General features: G+C 44.9%; 1 protein-coding gene across 3 annotated transcripts in view; it reads left to right on the top strand.

Annotated features, from left to right (window-relative positions):
• ASPHD2 (aspartate beta-hydroxylase domain containing 2) overlaps positions 1-8337 on the top strand; it is a 276383-nt gene extending 268046 nt beyond the window's left edge. For all 3 annotated transcript variants that reach the window (XM_069214695.1, XM_069214698.1, XM_069214697.1), the window contains one exon: positions 6958-8337. In XM_069214695.1, coding sequence (XP_069070796.1) covers positions 6958-7067 — 110 coding nt within the window. In that variant the 3' untranslated portion in view covers positions 7068-8337. The remainder of the gene's footprint in view (positions 1-6957) is intronic.
• Positions 8338-20864: the final 12527 nt, after the last annotated feature.

The raw sequence follows: 20864 nt of genomic DNA, 5'->3' as shown, positions 1-20864 counted from the left end.
GTGGTGTTGGCTGGTGTTCCCTCTCTAGAATTGGGTGAAAATGAGAACTATCACTCACTCAAGAGGAAAACCATTAAATGGTTGAATTGGAATAGACCTCTTCCAGCTCACCTCAACAATGAGATCATTATGGTAAGAAGGGTACCATGGTTGGGGAAGTCGGGGAAATCAATAGCAGGGGACTGTATCATTGTGTCTTTCCGAGACCCTGGAACAGTACTATACATTTGTGCTGGGTCAAATAGATCATTAGATTCTACCATACAGACTTTGCCAGTTTCTTTCTTTTTCCCTCCCATTCGCTTGCACCATGACTTGTCACAAGGTAACTGGACAAGGGTGGAACGAAGATCTAGACACAGGGGATATGCTCCACGTCCAGTTTATCGACCTTCGGAGTCTCCCTTTTTGGACCACAATCGTTTTAATTGTCTGAAGGGTCTGGATGGTGTGGACTGACTGCCCCCAAACCCGAACTCAAATCCTGTGACCTTGGATAATGGTCCCAGTAAACTGCCTGATCCGGCTGAACCCACTTCTGAAAATGCCCCTGGTAGAGCAATTGGTGTAGTTTCTGGCTTTGGTACTGGCTCTTCCCCCCATTCCATCCCTGCAATCTGTTCTGTGGCTTCTCCAGCGCACATGAGACTAATTTGGTGGAATGTGGCTGGTTTAGCCAGCAAACTGGGCACCCAAGATTGGATAACTTACATTGAGTCCGGGGATGTTTGCATGTTCCAAGAGACTTGGGCAAGGGAAGATTAAAACCATCAAGGTTACGAGTCATTTTCCATCTCGGCTAGGTGGGAGGGTAAGGGCCGCCCCTCTGGTGGACTTACAACTTGGGTGGCTTCCCACTTAGGATGTCAGGCTTCACGCCTACCGGTGCCATCAGATGATATCCTAGTGGTTTTATTAGCCTGGCCGAACCTAGCGAAACTAGCCCTGATAAATATTTACTCTAGGCCAGTGGGAGCTTCGCGTGAATCCCCCACTATAGAGGAGCTTTCAGTATATTTAGCGGAAATGCCAAGAGATATCCCTTACATAGTGGGAGGGGATTTAAATTCCCATTTCGAGCCGTTGGTCGGTCTCGTAGAGGGATTTCCCATGGAAGAAGAGTTCAGGTGGTCAGTACCCTCTGTTGTAGCACCTTCCCCAAAGGCATGGACGCCTGTGGCTTTGCAGATTACTGCTCTCACCCTAAAGCATGGAATTAGAGCCTGCAATGGACGTATTAAGTCTGATGTACCAAGCAAAACCACGTACAATAGAGTGGGAAGAGAGTCCCGCTTGGACTATGCTCTTGTACAGATAGTGAACTGGTCTTCTATCCTGGACTTTAGGGTGGTGGAGAGACTGGATAGTGACCATAACGCCCTTGAACTCGATCTTAGCCATCCTGGGCCAAAGGCCTCCACAACAACCATGGGGGAGTCCAAACCTGAACTACTATTAGACAATAACAGGAGAAGAATCAGGTGGGATAAACTAGCTACGAGCCAAGTGAAACTTTCGAAGCTCTACGCAGGTTTAATCCCCATTTTGAAAAAAGTGGGAGAGCTAGCCAACGATGTGGGCAATATAGCCCACTATGAGAAATTATACCAGGCTCATGAGGACCTTATAAAGGGAGCGGCCTCTGAGCTTTTTACCAGGGTCCAGAATCAGAAGAGGATCCAACAACATAACTCCTTATGGTATAATGCAGTCTGTAGGAAGGCAAAGGGAGAACTCCTCAGATGCATCAAGGAGGGAACAGATAGAGAGAAGCTGCGAGAAAGTAGACGGGCTTATAAAAAACTGGTCATCCATGCTAAAACCGAATGGGAGGAGAACCAGTGGGAGGAGCTTACCACTTCCCTCGCAACAAGAGACCACCGAATGTTTTGGAGAGTAGTAAACGGGGGGTCGGGGAACCTCCATTCGGCAATAGAACCAAATATTGCAGCAGGGGTGTGGCTGGCACACTTCCAGTCTCTCTACAGTTCCGAGCAGGGAGAAACTAAGATTGATTGCGGTACTGGACTGGTAGAGTATGGCGGGGATTTGATAACAGTGGGGGAGGTGAAGGTAGCACTAATGGGACTTAAAGCTGGAAAGGCGCCAGGATTGGACGGCCTGCCCGGGGACCTGTTCAAGCAGGAGCCTGGTGTTTGGGCCCCCTATCTGGCTGCAGTGTTTAATGGAGTTTTGTGTGGCATGGAAATTCCGAGTACTTGGCTGGGGGCAGAGGTGGTTCCTATATTTAAAAGGGGCTCGCCCCTGCTCCCAGCCAACTACAGACCAATCAGTCTAATTGACGTGTCACAGAAGCTGTTTGGCAGGATACTGCTGAATCGGCTTCAGGACTGGGTGGAAGAAACGGGTGCCCTTAGTCCGTATCAGGCGGGATTTAGAAAGGGAGTTTCTACAGTGGACCAGGTTTTTCGTCTGAACGTTATCTATTGGAGGGCAGCAATATTGGAAGGGGGTAGTTTATACACTATATTTGTGGACCTGAGGGCTGCGTTCGACCTCGTGCCCAGAGGGAAACTCTGGAGTGTTCTGGCTGAGATGGGGGTCCCCCCAGACATCCTGATAATTTTAAAGAGATTGCACCATAATAACTATGCCCGGGTCAGGTGCGGGAAACATGGGGAATTAACAGACAGATTCCCCGTTGACAGGGGGGTTAGACAGGGCTGTGTATTGGCACCGACCCTGTTCTGCCTCTTCGTCAACGGGGTAATCGCCCATCTCAATGGAACTGAATACACTGATGCCCCAAAATTGAATGGCGGCAGGGTGCCTGCAATCATGTTTGCAGATGACGCCCTGCTGCTGTCCAAAACCCCCATGGGGATACAGAGGATTCTTGATTCTTTTGTGGCTTTTTGCACAGATAGGGGGTTAGAAATCAATGCTAACAAAACCAAGTTTATGGTTATGAACCCAACCCCAAGATCACGCCCGAACCCCTTACTGGGAGCTTCACGTTTAGAGAGAGTTTCCACCTTTGAATATCTAGGTGTAACGTTGAATGAAACCATGTCCTGGGGAACTCACCAGACTAGGGTTAACCTTAAATTAGTGCAGACCACTGGCGGCATTGCTCGGTTGATGAGAAGCTCCACATATCGACCGCTGGGGCCGCTTATCCAGATATACAAGGCACAGGCTAGAGGAGCTCTGATGTACGGGGCGGAACTGTGGGGTCACACAGCTTCCTGCAGTTTGTCTATAACTGAGAACAACTTCATTAGACAGATAGTAGCACTTCCGTCCAGTACTCCGCTCCTCCCCCTGAGGATGGATCTGGGTCTGAGACCAATAGCAGATGAATTAGGTCTCAGACCCATAGTCTTCTGGCGAAGGCTATGGAGCACCGAAGAACTCTCTTCTTATAGGGCGGAACTGAGGGAGTTTTTAACCCACCCTAAAGCCCTACAGATCCCGTGGATAAAATATATAAAAAAGTCCTGTATGGGATTGGGCCTCCCTGACCTGTGGTCGGATCCAGCTAACGCCTCACTAAGGATCCCACGAAGAGCTTTGGTCAGTGCTTACCACGAGCAGAAATTAGCTATGGCCCTAGACTGCAAGAATGAGGGGTCATTAACATCTGTATTCGCGCAAAGCAAGGACTCATACCGTTTGGAGAGGGTTCTGGATGCTATGTCTCCTGTGCTGGCCAGGAAGCTTTTTCTCCAATGGAGATATGGCACATTGCCTCTGCGATCTTACACCTGCTCCTGGTCAACACTGCCATCTACCAAGCTATGTCCGACATGTGTGGGAGCAGAGGAAAGCGATCTGCATGTGGTCTTGTTTTGTCCAACTTACATGGCCGCCAGGAAATATTGGCTCCTACCACTTATTAGAAACCTTGGTTTTAGGGAGTACCTCCCGGTGTACAGAATTTTAAAAACTGATGTTTCAGGTCCAATTGTGTTTGCACTAGCCAAATTCCTTACCAATGTCTGGCATACTCGTACCCGTATTTTAAAGTTGCAGGCTCCTATCTAATTTTAAGTTTTCATTTCAATTGTATGGTCTTTTATCTGATGTGTTTCCTGTTTACTTTCCCTTGATGGTTTTACATGTTCATATGTGTGTTTTTTGTGTACATCTTTTATGGCCTAATTGGCCGAAATAAAGAAAAGAAAGAGTTTAAAAGATATATATATATATATATATATATATATATATATATATATATATCCCCTAAATATTACCTTTGTGCTCCCATTTTAGGCTTTTGGGGCCAGTTGACAGGTGCATGTAAGAGTACCAAGCATGCTACTTTACAAACTCAAAAATGTCTTTTTGACTAGCCCCCCCTGTATTTTGCCAAGGTAGAGTAAATCTCTTCTTCAAATAATATAAGATGGGCTGGCTCTGCTGGTGTTTGCACCTGTGTCCAGTGCAAAATGAATCTTGGGATAGCAAAATATATAGCGTCTGCTTTGGCAAACTGTCAGCCATGCACTGCAGTTTCTCAGCTGTGCAGTTGTATGAGATGCTGAAGAGTAGTGAGAAACAAATATGGATAGAGAACGGTGCAAATGTAAATTAATATTATTGTTGATAAAAGGAAAATCATTAATGATGAAAAATGGTGCATTATCGTAAAAAACTATTTAAGAGACACCGTCTGGTTGGTTATTAGAAATGGGTATCAATTTTTGTGAGTAATTTTGGATAGATATAGAATAACTTGTTATCAATACAGTTATGTGGGGAATTGCTTAGTTTCACTTTCAGTCAGTATTAGGGCAAAACTCTCAGTAGGGATACCGGTTTCTTCAGTGTGCACATTAACTCAAAGCAGCCTGAGAACATTAAAACGGTTATGTGCTCCTGCACAGTGACATACATCATTATGGCCGTCTTTTTTAAGTATGTTGATTGCTGTGTAACAGCTGCTTGTAAACCAATTAATGGATTTTCTCAGTATGTCATTCTTTTAACCTAATTGTTTTTTATTGTTTTTGCCTGGAATGTGTATGGTCTGTAAGACATTTCACATAAAATATCTGCCACTCAAAACAGCATGCGCAAAGCAATTTAAATTAAAAAGATAAAAAAGGAAAACATTAATACGATGTCATCCAATAACCTTTTCCATGAGCGAGAGAATTGACCAATTGAGGAAAGGTGTGTGAAGTCCATTACAGATTTTTTTTTAAAGTGTCCAGGAGTACAATAACTGCAAGCAGATGTCCAGCTTGAGAAGTAATCCTTGGACATATTTTGTTTCTACCAAAGAAAACATTAGAAGACTTAATAGACAGGAAGAATTGGGTGGGAGTTTAATTACTGCTCTTCTGACACCCAAAAACCTTAGATTTTCTGGAGAAAGAATGATAACTCAGTGACATTGGGAACATAGTTTCTAGTGCCCTTATGTTGTTGGAAATTGATATTCAGCCCAAGGAATTGTAGGAGGTGCAGCAAGAGTAACAGGGATGTTTTCATTGTTTTTAACACATTGGGACCTCACCAGTGGTAAATAAACAATTCTGGATCGTAAAGGTATCCACTCAAATTTCCTTATGCCTCTCCCTCTTCCTTTTTCTCTCTTTTTTTAAAATATTTCTTTATTGTCATTTTCAAAATGCAAAAAGCAAACCAACCATAATCATCATTAATGTGTAGTACACATCAGTGCCACCTCACATCTTAAACTTTTACAGTGCATATGCACACGGCTAATATGCCCGTAATCTTACCCTCCCTCTTATTGTAGAGCCAGTGGTCAGCTCATGTTATCAGTATTTGTTTTCAACACAAATAATCATGTCTCTGCATATCCAGTATCTATAGGAAGAGCGACTGACCAATGTAATACAATGTAGCCTCGTCTTGCAAAATGCAATCTAAAATAAAAAGTTAGTCAGAAACAAATACTGACGTGAACAACAATCCCCCCTCCCACCCTTCCCCATCACCTTGCTTCCAGTTGCCTACCAAACCTCATTTAACAAGAGAGTATCAATCCTCATCTCAGGCCGTCGGCCACTCTCATGAGCCCTTCCCGTCTGTCATGCCACATTGGGGAGTATCACTATCTACCCTTATCATCCACCCACATTCTCTTGATCCATCTCCTCTTCCTTCTTTTGTTATCAGATGATGCAAGAGAAAGCCAGATGGAGGTTGGGAGTGAATAAGTATTCACCCAGCCCCAACACTTTCTTTGGCACCTAAAAAACGCCTCTCGCTCATATGTCCCTCAAACGTCAGCACTTGTTAGTGTCTCATGACATAACGGCACATGCACTTCCTCTTCCAGATGCCTAGTTTCCAAATGCCAGTGATAGCTACGGTTCCTTTTACTGCTCTAGTAACAGTTTTACACCCCTCTCCCTTCAAATCCAATAGAATACCAGACATCTTGCCCCCTTCCTTCATCATTCTCTCTCTCTTCAAATATAAAAAAAAAAAACTGACACACCTTGTTTTAAAGGAAGAGGTCTTGCCACCCCATCCTCTGTCTCAAGGTGAAGCGGAGATATGCCTACTGCTAGTCCCAAGTGTCATGTTATGTTCTTCATAACGAATATCACAGAAAGCTCTGGGAGATGGATACCTACAAATATATATTTTTTTGGAGGGGGGGTTATTGTCCTCCCATGAACATTATGAGCACATGATGGACAAGATAAGAAAAGGTGAGGAAAAATGTATGGGTGCTTATTGCTTAAATCAAAACAAGGCTTATCTTTTGGGGTGTTGGTGAACCTTACAGAGTAAGGAATTATTCCCAGAAAGAAATATGCTTTAGATTGCTGTCTATCTTTTTAGTGAAGCAAAGTTTTATTGTTCTCTCATAAAGCTAACCTCTTTGTAAACGGTGCTAATTTGCTTCAACATGAGATAATTTGTTAGTATCCTGGTTGTATTGAATGATGTTTCTTCTTTCTCTCTTTCACTGCCACAAGTACATAATTTTATGTTGTTTGTTTACAATAGGTCTGGCAGAAGAAGGACCTAGAGTAATTTTGATGGTCGATCTGTGGCATCCAAACGTGGCAGCAGCCGAACGCCAAGCTCTGGATTTCATTTTTGCCCCTGGCCGATGACTCTATAATCAACGCAGGCATGTCAGTGTGGAACCTGAAACGTGGGAGTCTTGGCACCCACAGCTGAGATTGCACCATTTAGACCAATTGAAATCTGCCTCAATGGAAAGCTTTACCACAGCACATGGTGTTTCCTCTTGTTTGTTGGAGATTTCCAAAAACAGAGATGTCTCATTTATGTTTGACTCATGGTGTCTATTTATTAAACCATTTGCTTATCAGGGATTTCAATTTTTCAAATGACATTTGCTGACTTCCCTTACATTCTGTGATAGAATATGGTATCACTGTAGTATGTGCTATGCTGCCACTGTGTTTTTGCAGTGTTCAGAAACACACAATTAGTAATTACTATACTATTAAGGGGGTGTTTTGTTTGAATGTAATATACAATTCTTTGTGATCATCTTAAAAACAAAACTATGATGTGCTCGGCCAGACGTCTTGTCCCTGTGTTGATAGTTTCTCTTTGTGGAAGGTTTGTATATGAAGCAGAAAAATACAGATATCAAGGAACCATTAATGAGCCAATGCTTTTGCTTTATTCACACAAACTGTTGAGTGTGGTTGGTAGGGGAGGGCATGGAGCTGGGTAGTGGGAGGGTGGGTTTTGATGGGAGTTTAAGCAATCTTTAAACCTGTGACCTGTGTTCAGAAAAACAACTGTTTCCAGTCCTGTAAAGGAATTCCTACAATTGAGCATCAACTTTCTCAGCAAGACGGGCTATGATGTACATATCCATGAATACAGACTTTTTGAAACCTTCCTTTGCAGAAGCTGCAGTGGTTTTTGCATGCCATTGCTTAAACCAGCAAGTTACTCTGGCCGGTCTCAATTGCACTATAACGGAAGTCAGTTGCGGGCCTTATTTACTGAAGGGACGTAGTTTGATGAATGTCGTACAGAGGAACACTACACTTAATGGACTCAGTTTGACTTGAGGTGGTAAGGGCTTGCCAAGGTAACTTCGTATGGAGGGGGTAAGCATTGTAATAATATTGACCATCTTCTAAAGCGACTCATGGCAAATCGCTGTGGAGCGAACATGAACCTTTTAATCTGACCAAAGTTTTCCTTTTACTTGCCTAAATATACAAATGTCATTTATATGTAATTGAGCCTAAGAGTGTTTGAAAAACAGATTAAAAGGTCTCTTTTGTGATGGTTGTGCACCAGCCACTACTTCCTCTTTATGGAAAAAAGACGTTTTGTTGTGATTTGCAAAGTAAAGGAATAACATTTGTTCTGAAATAAAATTGAGTAGACAAGATCAAAGAAAACTGTGTCTGTACCTTCCTATATGGACCTAGAGGCTACTACTGGTGTCTTGCTATTTGATGGAGACATGAGTAGCTGGTGTGGTTTTTTATTTTGGAGATAATCTGCTTTTTGTTTGTATAAGAAAATACCAGTGCGTCTCTTTTGAGCGAAAATAAGGTAGGATGGCATTCCAGAGACCTCTATTACTTGGAAAGGGGGCCCTCGTAATGTTCAGGTGAAGATGTAAGAGGAAGGGAAGTGAAGTAGGGTTCACAGTGGTAGTTGAGCAGTGTGTATTATAGAAGGCTAGGTACTAATACATGGGAACATGACATGTATTTTCTGATCAGCTTATAGCCAATTAATTGGTGCCACATCACAGAAATGCAATTCGTCCAGCATGTCACCCCATTCTTGAGCCACTGGAAGTCTTCACCAATGTTTTATGCACCCGAAAGGTCTCCAATGCCAAAATTACATAAAGACGCTGTAACTTGGATAGAGATCCTGAGAGCCATTGGTTGATGAAAATAATATTTATCACCAATATCAATGTGTGGCGAAAAAAGATTCTAGTCTATAAGGAATCTTAGATAAGCAGACTTGATTTGCTGACAACCCAACTATAGTGAGACAGTGTTAACACGCCGATCCCTAATAAATGAACTTACAGGGGTACAAGTATAGGTCGATGAATCTTTTGATTCGCTTAGAATAATCTTGCCATAGCTCTAACATAATATACAGTAATCGATTCACGAGAAGCCATAATCATTAGTCAAATCAATAATCAATAGTAAGTGATTCTCACCCACCATGACTTTTCAGCCATAAATAACTACACCTTTAGTAAAGTTTTGTCATTTTATTTCCCTTTGGTTTACAATACTAAATCATGAATTTAACTCAAAGCTCAATTCAATATGCATATGAGAACGGTATTAATTAGCCAAGAGACACCAAAAACACAATCTAATTAAGACTTGTATCACAATACATTCTAGAGCATTAGCACAAAAAAATAAAGTCAGTTTCAGTATTTCAACACTGTCCATAAAGTTCAGCAAAACATTTCGTCAAACATTTGTCTCTGTAATCTGTCAATCGTCGGGTAGAAAAACCCTCATCTAACCCAGATTAGCATCAGCATGTGGGGCTTCATGCAAAATAATTTAAAACAAGAATTTGGAAAACATCTAGCTAAGGAAAACTAACTAAGACAGTGCAGTTGGTACCTAGAAAGGAAAGGCACAAAAATAAATTTCAGTCATATTGTCATATTTAACTATCCACGGTATTGGTCAGCAAACAGAATCAATCTTCGTCCTCAGGGCATCAGTCGATCAGCATCACATCAGACTCTTAGTCAGAGAGTATGAGCCCAATGACAGAATCTCGAATTTCTTCTAGTGTCTCTCTTCTCTCCAAATCTGCATAAGTCCAATCATCTGTCTCTCTCCTAAAATCTGAATTTTTCTCCCCTGTCATGTTTTAAAATCAAAGTCACCCAAACTATCCCCTAGTTTTCACTTGGTCAATTAATCGTACGTTATTAATCTACCCAATAGTATTACTGTCCAAATCTATGAATTCTAATATTTCACCTTTCTCATGTGGTTGATTGGTTCACCTTACACTGTTCTCATCATCCGGCTTGTCAGGTATCAAAATTGTTGCATCTTCCTCTCCAGTCAGTGTCTTCATTGTTTGCGTCCTGGGAAAGTACATCTAGCACATTTTACATACAATATGATACAGTTGTAGAATTTCATCTCTTGTCCGTCGGTTCCCATAGAAAGCTTCGGTTAAGCATTTTATTAAAACAATGAGCATTTCACAATTAGTTCAATCTGTCGGCATTTTCATTAAACGCTAAGAAATACAGCTTTCCATTAGGCCTGGCAAGACTAGGCCAAGACACTCGCTAAGTTAAGGCCTACATTGATAAGTAAGAGCATACTTCATAACTCTCAATAGGACATATTACTAAGTTGATCTAATACATCTTCAAAATTTCTTATGTGTTAATCATTCATTTGGTACATTTCGTGAATCAATCAATCAATATATTTATAGAGCGCACTACATACCCGTTAGGGTTTCAAGGCGCTGGGGGGGGGGGGGGGGGGGGGGGTTAAGCTGCTACTGGTCGAAGAGCCAGGTCTTGAGGAGTCTTCTGAAGGCGAGTAGGTCCTTGGTCCGTCGCAGGTTGGTTGGGAGATTGTTCCGTGTCTTGCCGGCGAGGTAGGAGAAGGATCTGCCGCCGGATATCTTTCGATGGATGCGGGGGACGGTGGCGAGTGCGAGGTCTGCGGAGCGGAGCTGTCGGTGGGGGTGTAGAAGCTGAGTCTGTTGTTGAGGGAAGCAGGTCCGGTGTTGTGGAGTGCTTTGTGTGCGTGGTTGAGGAGCTTGAATGTGATCCTCTTGTCAACGGGGAGCCAGTGGAGGTATCTCAGGTGGGGTGTGATGTGGTTGCGGCGGGGCACGTTGAGGATCAGTCGGCTGGAGGCGTTTTGGATGCGTTGGAGGCGCCGCAGGTGTTTTGTCGGGATGCCTGTGTAGAGTGTGTTGCCGTAGTCTAGCCTGCTGCTGACGAGGGCCTGTGTCACTGTTTTTCCTGTGTCTGTTGGGATCCACTTGTAGATCTTGCGGAGCATGCAGAGAGTGTTGTAGCAGGAGGAGGAGACTGCGTTGACCTGTTTTGACATGGAGAGGGAGGAGTCGAGGATGAAGCCCAGATTGTGTGCGTGGTCGGTCGGTGTTGGTGGGGTTCCTAGAGATGTTGGCCACCAGGAGTCGTCCCAGGCGGAGGGGTTGGGTCCGAGGATGAGGACCTCAGTCTTGTCAGAGTTCAGTTTCAGACGGCTGTTTCTCATCCATTCGGCAACAGCCTGCATTCCCTCATGGAAGTTGGACTTGGCGGTGTGCGGGTCCTTGGTGAGGGAGAGGATGAGCTGGGTGTCGTCGGCGTAGGAGATGATGTTGAGGTTGTATTGGCGGGCTTCTTGAGCGAGGGGTGCCATGTAGATGTTGAATAATGTTGGGCTGAGGGATGAGCCCTGGGGTACGCCGCAGATGATTTTGGTGGCTTTGGAGCGGAAGGGAGGGAGGCGGACTCTCTGGGTTCTGTCGGAGAGGAAGGATGTAGTCCACTCGAGGGCTTTCTCTTGTATTCCGGCTTCGAAGAGGCGGGTTCTCAGAGTGTGATGGCATACCGTGTCGAAGGTGGCTGATAGGTCCAGGAGGATGAGGGCTGATGTTTCACCGCTGTCCATTTGGCGTCTGATGTCGTCTGTGGCGGCGACGAGCGCGGTCTCGGTGCTGTGATTTTGTCGGAAGCCCGACTGGGAGGGGTCCAGGATGTCGTTGTTTTCGAGGTGGCGAGTCAGTTGTGCGTTGACGATTTTCTCTATGACCTTCGCAGGGAACGGGAGTAGGGAGATGGGTCGGAAGTTCTTAAGGTCCTGGGGGTCTGCTTTGGGCTTCTTAAGGAGGGCGTTGATTTCGGCGTGTTTCCAGCTTTCCGGGAATGTTGCTGTTTCGTAGGAGATGTTGATGACCTTCCGTAGTTGGGGAGCGATGGCTGCGTCTGCTTTGTTGTACACGTGGTGAGGGCATGGGTCTGACGGTGATCCGGAGTGGATAGAGTTCATCAATTTGCGTGTCTCGGTGTCGCTGACGTTGGCCCAGGAGGTTAGGCGATCGGAGCGGGTGGTGTTAGCGGGGGTGGTGTCTGGCGTGGTGGGGTTGGCTGTGGTGTTGAAGCTGTCGTGGATGTCGGTGATCTTTTGGTGGAAGAAGGTGGCCAGAGAGTCGCAGAGCTCTTGTGAGGGTGGAATGTCATTGACTTTGGCGCTGGGGTTGGAGAGTTCTTTCACGATGCTGAAGAGCTCTTTGCTGTCGTGTGCGTTGTTTTCTAGGCGGTCTTTGAAGGAGGATCTTTTTGGCTAGTCTGATTAGTTGGTGGTGTCTGCGGGTGGCGTCTTTGTGGGCCGTGAGGCTGTCAGGTGTGTGTTCGGTGAGCCATTTATTCTTAAGTTTCCGGCAAATGCGCTTGGAGGTCTGGAGCTCTTCGGTGAACCAGGCGGCTTTCTTGGTGGCTTGGTTGTTGGTGGTCTTCGTGAGTGGTGCGAGGGAGTTGGTGCAGTCGTTGATCCACTGTCTGAGGTTGTGGGCGGCGGTGTCTGGGTCAGTGGGGTCGTTAGGCGGGTTTTGGGCAAGGGCCCTGGTCAGCTGGTCTTGGGTGACTTTGCTCCAGTGGCGGCGGGGTGGCTGTAGGGTACGGTGGTGCTTGACCTGTTTCTGGAAGGTGAAGTGGATGCAGTGGTGGTCGGTCCAGTGGAGTTTGGTGGTGTGGTTGAAGGTGATGTGGGTGCTTGTGGAGAAGATGGGGTCAAGCGTGTGGCCGGCTCCTTGGGTGGGTGTGGTGACGAGTTGTCTGAGGCCGAGGTTGTCGATCAGGGTGGTGGAGTTGACGTCGTTGTTGTTCTCGAGGTGGAAGTTAAGGTCCCCGAGGAGGATGTAGTCTGTACAGGAGAGTGCGTGGGCGCTGGCGAGGTCAGAGATGGAGTCGCTGAAAGGTGCCCGTGGTCCGGGGGGTCTGTAGACGAGCGTTCCTCTGAGGGTGGTGTTGGGGTAGGTGTGTATTTGGAAGTGCAGATGTTCGGCGGTCTTGAGGGTGTCGTCCGTGTGAGTGTGGACCTTGAGGGTGGCCTTGTGGGCGATGGCTATTCCTCCTCCGATTCTGTTTGTGTGATCACTGCGGGTGATCTTGTAGCCCTCCGGGATGGCTATGGCGATGTCGGGTGCCGAGGAGTCGTTCCACCAGGTTTGGGTAAGGAAGGCCACGTCCGGGGCTGAGGTGTCGAGCAGGTCTCAGAGCTCGATGGCGTGCGTGCGTGCGGAGCGGGTGTTAAGGAGTATGCAGTGGAGGTGGTTGGTTCTGGTTTGTGGAGGTTTGGTGGTTCTGTCGCAGGTAAATCTGCAGTTGTGGCAGGAGAAGGGTCTGTGGGTATTTCTTGGTGAGGACTGGAAGCATGCTGTGGAGCGGCCAGGGTTGAGGGCGTTGAGGTCGCTGGCAGTGTAGTGGCGTCTGGAGGTGCGGGGTTCCGTGGACCAGCGGGGTGGTGCTGGGCGCGGACGAGCAGCTGGGAGGCGTGGACGAATGGGGGCTCGAGGGGGGCGGGGCCACAGGGAAGCAGCGGTGGGAAAAGGAGACGACTCGGGGGAGCTGAGGTGTGGGGGGGCAGGGGGTCAACACGGGGCGGCGAAAAAGAGAAAAAAAAACAGCTAAAACTGGGCAAAACACGGAAAAACACGGAGTAAGCAGACAGCTAAAACTAGATAAAACACAGAAAAACACGGAGTAAACAGCTGAAACTAGGCAAAACACAAGAAAACACGGAGTAAACAGACAGCTAAAACTAGATAAAACACAGAAAAACACTGAGTAAACAGCTGAAACTAGGCAAAACACAAGAAAACATGGAGTAAACAGACAGCTAAAACTGTCCTCTAACCAATACTATGTCATTATCTTTAGCTATTCTACTCAGATATCTAATAATAGGAACAAACGAAAACACAACATCATGATTAGAGTAAAAATATTGAATGTACTCCTGATTATAAAACCTTGTTAGTAACAAACTACAACTTATTCTGTACGTTAATGGAAGACTATGATAAGGGACTCCCTCTTCGACTGACGAAGGAATCTGCGTACACACAAGACAATCCTTTGCATCCATCGTCTCAACATACTCACTCAACAAGCAATAGAAAACGTTAGAAGAAAGTTCTCCTTGCACATTAGTATAATCATGCAAATACTTCTCATCTAGCTTAAACGTTTCTAAAGCCGTTAGTGTAGTAGTCTCAAAAGCAGAAGTATGGTTGGCTCCTCTTCCATCAAGAACAGTCAGTCCCACAATCAATATTATAAACAAAATCCCACATAATTGCCAAACCAATGCTCATATATTTACAGCGCCTAGCATTCCTAATTTGCTTATCTACGTCAGCCATGATCTATGAAGAATCAGAAAGTAGAAGAAACTTAGAAAACGTGCAGCAAAATCAAAAATAGACAATTCTTCTTTCAGCAGTTTCAATTTCTCTTTCAGGAACCCTTTCTTCCTTGTCAAAAATCGGTTAGCAGCTTGTCAAATCAGGTCTTCAAAAGTCAAATCAGGTTATCAATGTCTTTTCCGGTTACTTTCAACCGTCTCTTTCTCAAAAATATTTCTTAGATTGTCTCAACAGTTCAATTCATCAACCTTTTTCAGGTCACCTCAAAATATTGACTCAGAACTTCCCTATCAAAACAAAAAGACATAAACTCTTGTTGCCACTCATTTGTAGTTGCATATGCCCATTCAGGACCTGCGTATCTTCGATTTGCTATTTTTCTTCTCTTCAAATTCCGATCACCATTCAACTCTCCTTCACTTAATTCTTCTTTTCTTGTAGTATCTACCTCTTCCTCTATTGTTTGATCAACAAACACTTCTTTCCTTTTCTCTACTTGCGATTCAGACTCCTTGTCTCCTTTTCTTGAACCTTCCATCAGTATTCTCTTCAGAATTAAACTCAAATCTTTTTCTTTCTCTGTGGTGTTTTCTCTTGACGGACCTGCAACACGCTCAGGAGGAGTTGGATCACTTTGACTTTGATCCAGCTCAACTCCTTCCCCTTCTTGGTCTGGCACTTGCTCTGTTTGCCTCTCAGAATCGTCTGCTTCTGTGAGAGCCCCCTCCGTACTAGGCTCTCCTGCTGCATCAGTAGAGATAGGTTCCCCAGCAGCCTCTTGGAGGTCTACACCCTCGTCTCTCACAGGAGTGATGGCCCCTCCTCAACATGTTCAGGTTCAGCCTTCAGTTCCTCCTTGCTTCTTTTCCTGTTCGGGTGTTGTAATTTGTCTCACAGTTGTTGGTACTCTCAACAACGCTTCTTCATGATCCAGTAGACATGCCACTTTCTTCGTGTGACTCGCGTGAATCCAGTTCAGAATCCCTGCACACTTCACAGCTGTTGTAGTCATTAAGATCACTTTGCACGGTCCCCTCCAACGAGGCTCCAAACACGACTTGCGCACATGCTTTCGGACAACAACCCAGTCACCGGCCCCCAGGTTGTGCCCTGGATCGTGGATTGGTGGCAGTGTGGTGGCCTCCACCTGCCGAGAAAAAAAGGGAACCACATCAGCCAGACCCTTGCAGTAATCCAACACCATATCATCTGTTATGTTGACAAGTGCATTGGCTGGAACTGCTGGCAACCTCATTGCTCTGCCCATGAGGATCTCAAGGGGTGACAAACCTGTATTCCTGTCAGGTGTATTTCTCATAGACATCAGCACCAAAGGCAATGCATCAGGCCATTTCAAATTCGTAGCTGCACACATTTTTGCAATTCTTGATTTCAAGGTACCATTAATCTGCTCCACTAGTCCTGAGGCTTCAGGGCGATAACTACAATGCAACTTCTGCTCAATGTTCAATTCTGCACACAATAGTTTAATCACTTCATTATTGAACTGCGTTCCCCTATCTGATTCTAAAGAGATCAGAAATCCAAAACGTGATATCTATTCCCTAAGCAACAGTTTTGCTGCTGTGAGGCTATCATTTCTTCTTGTAAGGTACGCTTCAATCCAGTGACTAAAGATGTACACAATCACCAACACGTACCTCAAACCTCCACACTCCGGCATCTCAATGAAATCCAATTGCATTCTGCTGAATGGACCTCCTGCTCTTCCAACGTGGCTCAAATTAACCAATGTCCCTTTACCCGCATTTAATTGCTGACAGATGACACAGCGATGGTAAACTGCTTCAGCTGCTTGTCTAAACTTGGGGTTAAACCAATCAATTTTGAACAGTCGAACCATGGCAGCCCTCCCATTGTGTGCCTGGCCATGATAATACCTTGCCATCTGAAACAACAGACTATTCGGCAGGACCATCTGACCCTCCTCAGATACCCATAACTCATCCTGTCTTTGAACACATTTTATTTTGCTCCATGGTTGTTTCTCCTACTTGTCAACATTGCTCTGCAGAGTTTTCATTTTCTCTAAGGTGTCGATCACTTTTATGCAAAATTCGTACATGTAGTGTCTCCTTCAGATAACAATTCCCACTTGTCTTTGAACGTGCAACTTGATCCTCATATCCATTTCCCTGTGACAAGTAGCCCTGTGACTTTAGATGTGCACTGCATTTCACCATGGCAAGTTCTTCAGGCAATTGTATTGCATATAACAACTCCTTTATTCTCTCACCATTTCTCACTGATGAGCCAGTAGAGGTCAGGAAACCTCTCTGCGACCATAATTGACCAAAATCATGAACTATCCCAAATCCGTATTGACTATCTGTATAGATAGTGACTCTCAAACTGGCAGAAACATGGCACACCCTAGTAAGAGCTACCAATTCAGCTACTTGCGCAGAATATACTCCTCGAAGCCAGGAAGCTTCTAAGGTGCCTCTAATCGTGCACACAGCATATCCTGATCTCAGTGTCCCTGTGTTGTCTCTTAGACAAGAGCCATCAACAAAAACAATTTGGTCATTTTCTTCCAATCGAGTATCTCTGTCAGGTCTCGGTTTTGTGCACAATTCAGTTACTTCAAGACAGTCATTTTCAACATCTTCCTCCTTTTCAATTCCAGTAGCATCACTTGGAAGTAAAGTTGCTGGGTTCAGCACTGTACATCTTTTCAATGTCACATTAGGTGCTCCCAGAATACTCGTCTCATACCTTGTCAACCTAGCACCAGTCAAGTATTGTGTTTTCGTCCTTGTCAGTAAAATCTCAATCGACCATTAACAGTCATGGGATATCCCATCACTACGCGTTCACACTGTGAAAGACTCTGACCAACTGCGGCAACTGCTCGCAAACAACCCGGTAAGGCTGCTGCAACTGGGTCCATGGTAGCATAAAAATATGCTACTGGGTGATGAGCACCTCCATGGACCTGCGTCAAGACAGACAATGAACATGCATCACGCTCATGACAAAACAATGTGAAAGTTTCATGTAATTAGGCATACCCAATGCTAGAGCCCTGCACAAACTCTCTCTCAACTCGGTGAACGCTTTCATTTGTTCCTGGTCTAACGCTATGGGATTGGTGACATCCTTATGAGTCCGCTTCTGCAAAGGCTTTGAAATCTCTTAAAAATTCGTGATCCATTGGGGACAATAGCCCACCATACCCAGAAACACCCTGACATCTCTCTGTGAAGTCGGGGAACTTATCTGCAATATCAATGTGATCCTTGTGGTCCTCTCTCTGGATATTTTCCTTGACCCTTTCTCAGTTTGGTGACCCAGATATTTCACTACCTTCTGACAGTACTGCAACTTCTGTGGTGAATCCCAAATGATTCAACAAGGCAATCGAGTCATACTTACACTCGTCCCTTGTCTTGGAAGCAATCAACAAATCATCAATGTACTGCACCAGAGTTGATTGAAAAGGTAACTAATGACTCCAAATTCTTTTTCAAGATTTGAAGGAAAGTGACTCTGTGTACTCTTGAGGAAGTCTACACCAGCAGTAAACTCTAAGAATTTGAAACTAAAGAGAAATTGACAATCCTCATAAGGAGACACAGAAAAGAACGCTTGTCCCAAATCAACCACTGTGAACCATTTTGCATTGCATGGAATCTGGAACATTATTACAGCTGGATTGAGCACTACAGGACAACACTTACTCACAATGTCATTTATTTTTCTCAAATCCTGAACAATTCGGACTTTCCTACATGGTTTCTTCAAACCCATTATCGATGAATTACAAGGGCTGCTCAACACTTCTTTTAAAACTCCCTGCTTCTCAAAATCTGCAATAATCTGAGCCACTTTCAACAGGACATCTTGGGCCATATTATACTGTGGAAGTTGCGGAAACACTGCATTCGGCTTCAAGGTAACCTTAACCGGTACCACTCCTTAGATCAAACCTACTTCCTTCCCCGTCAAGGCCCAAACGTTCTCTAGAACTGTTCCCTGCAAATCAGAATGCAGCTCTCTCACTGTGAACATTGGGAAAAACTCAATCAAGGGGTACTCCTCATTTGTAGTTTCACACTCGGTCCCTGGAGCTGGATCTTCCTCATCATCACTATTTGTCTGGATCTCAATTCCATCATTTGAACAAGTAATCAGGAACCTGGTTTTACACAACAAGTCCCTTCCCAGTAGGGATACTGGACTCAAATCACAGACTACAAAGTTATGCAGTCCCTGAAAATTGCCAATCTCTACTTGGACTGGATCTGTGATAGGGTTTGTCAAGTACTGATTCGCTACCCCCACGACAGGAACTGTTCTTCCTGAAAGGGGCAAATTCGAGACCTCTGCACTCCTTACTGTAGCGCGTGTAGCTCCAGTGTCTACCAAAAATGAGACTCTGTGACCCATTGCCTTCCCTCTCACATAGGGTCCTCTCTGATCTACTTCTAAGGAAGTCGCAAGCACGTATGGCTCCTCATTCGAACTATCGCTCATCATGTCACCATTAATTTTATTCTCACTGTGTAATGGGAATTGGTGCACTGCATTACTACTTCTGTCTTGCCTCTGACCTGTTGAGCAAGCATCATCTGTTGCTGCTCCATCGGGGCTTGAGGTACCATGGGAACCTGCTGATGCATCGGTTGCAACTGTGACATTTGTGCACAGGACATTTGCACCTGCTGTATGGGTTCAAAATTTTGCATCTGATTCACATTAGTCTGAAAATTTGGATTAGGACCTCTCACATTTTGAAATGTATTGACATTGTTATTTTGCTGAACAACACCCTCCTGCCCCATCATCGGACACTCCTGCATCCAGTGTCCCACGGCTCTGCAAATGTGACACAATAACATATTTTTCATCCCCTGCACATCATTCTGAATCACAACAGTATTTAAACCCGGATTGCGATTCAAATTAACTCCACAACCTCTACCTATCATCTGGGGCTGAAACATGACATTTCCCTGCTGCTGCGGCATCTGTTGCACCAAGTGTCCCTGCACTCCTGTTTGAGGTGCCTTAATCTGCATTACCATTGCCTTCTCTTTTAACCTTTTCTATTTCAATTCAATCTCATCACTACAGTGTTTCGTATACAGCAACACCTCATCAATCGGCTTCGCTTGCCAGCAAATCAAATGACTCTGAATCATCTGAACTATTTCAGGTCTCAGTCCTTCCACAAACCTGAACACAAAATGCAACATCTCCTTCGGCTCAATCGCTTCCTTGCCACTGTACTCCTTGAATGCCTTGAACAAACTTTCATAACGCATGTATCGATTCCTTTACCTCCTGCACTGTCCTGTCAATGCCAATCAATATTCTTGACGAAATCTGTGTCTTCAAGAACTCAATCACCTTATAGTAGTGCTTCATTACTTCAGGAGATGGTGCACCTGTACTCTTATCTCTCTCTGGCTCACTTTTCCAGTAAGGTATTCAGGTCTTCCCACAGACATTTCGAGAGCTTCACAAACCTATCTGTCTGCTGAAACCACTCAACTGGTTTCTCCCTCAATTGTGGATAATCGTTTGTGAATGACAGAATATCACTCCTACTCCAAGGAACATTAACAAAAATTCCCCCTGGTATTTCCCTCATTGGTAAAATCTTTACTGGATCCTTGTCCTGTTGTACACTTTCAGTCACCTCTAATGAATCTCGATTCTTTTTATCTCTCTCCTTTACCCATCTGCCTTCCCATTTCTCCAAAGCTCCCCAAACCTGAGCACTCTGCAATAGTTCTTTAAGGTGCACCTTCATTCCGGCTGACCTCATGTGTTAAAAATCCTTTGCCTCAAAATCTAACCTGTAGCTTCTCTTCAGAGGCTTCATTTTCTCGATTTCTATGCCATGCTTCTCTGCCAACTCTGCTAATCTCTGGTGTACCTTGCCCACCTCTCTTGTGATTCTCGGACATAAGTATCTCAACTCTGCTTCTGTGTAGGACTCTAACCTATGCACCCCCATTGTCCCTTCAACCAGTTCACCCGCTTCCATGCTCAATCTGACACAATTGATCTGCTCCTCACCTTTGGAAGAATTCTGTGGGGTATTCAATTTGTCTAACCATTCAGTCAACTGCTGAGCTGTCAATCCTTGTGGCGAAATGTTACTTGCATTCATCGGGGGCACCTGCGGTACCACTGCATTTGATGTCTACGGAATCAATAGCTTCAAGCTCTGACCTGCACTTGGTCCAGTCACAGCATCAGGAAGGGCAACCAGTCGACTGAGATCTAACAATGACCTTGATCCATCAAAGGTCTTACCCACGGAAGAGACTACTTGAACCTATTCATTTATTTTCCTCCTCATTAAACTCTGAGACATCTCTCCCTGTTCACCCGTAATTGATTTCTTCTGTGCAAATAATGACACCACTGGACCAACAGTAATTGGCAGTGATATTGCATCTGGGGCTGCTCTGGCACCTGCACTCTGTTGAAGAGTGACTTCCAGGCTCTGATTCATTACCGGAGTCCAA

This window comes from Pleurodeles waltl, chromosome 11 (genome assembly GCF_031143425.1).
Source record: "Pleurodeles waltl isolate 20211129_DDA chromosome 11, aPleWal1.hap1.20221129, whole genome shotgun sequence".
Taxonomy (NCBI): domain Eukaryota; kingdom Metazoa; phylum Chordata; class Amphibia; order Caudata; family Salamandridae; genus Pleurodeles; species Pleurodeles waltl.
Note: the sequence above shows the minus strand (reverse complement) of the source record. Positions and strands in the feature narration are given on the sequence as shown.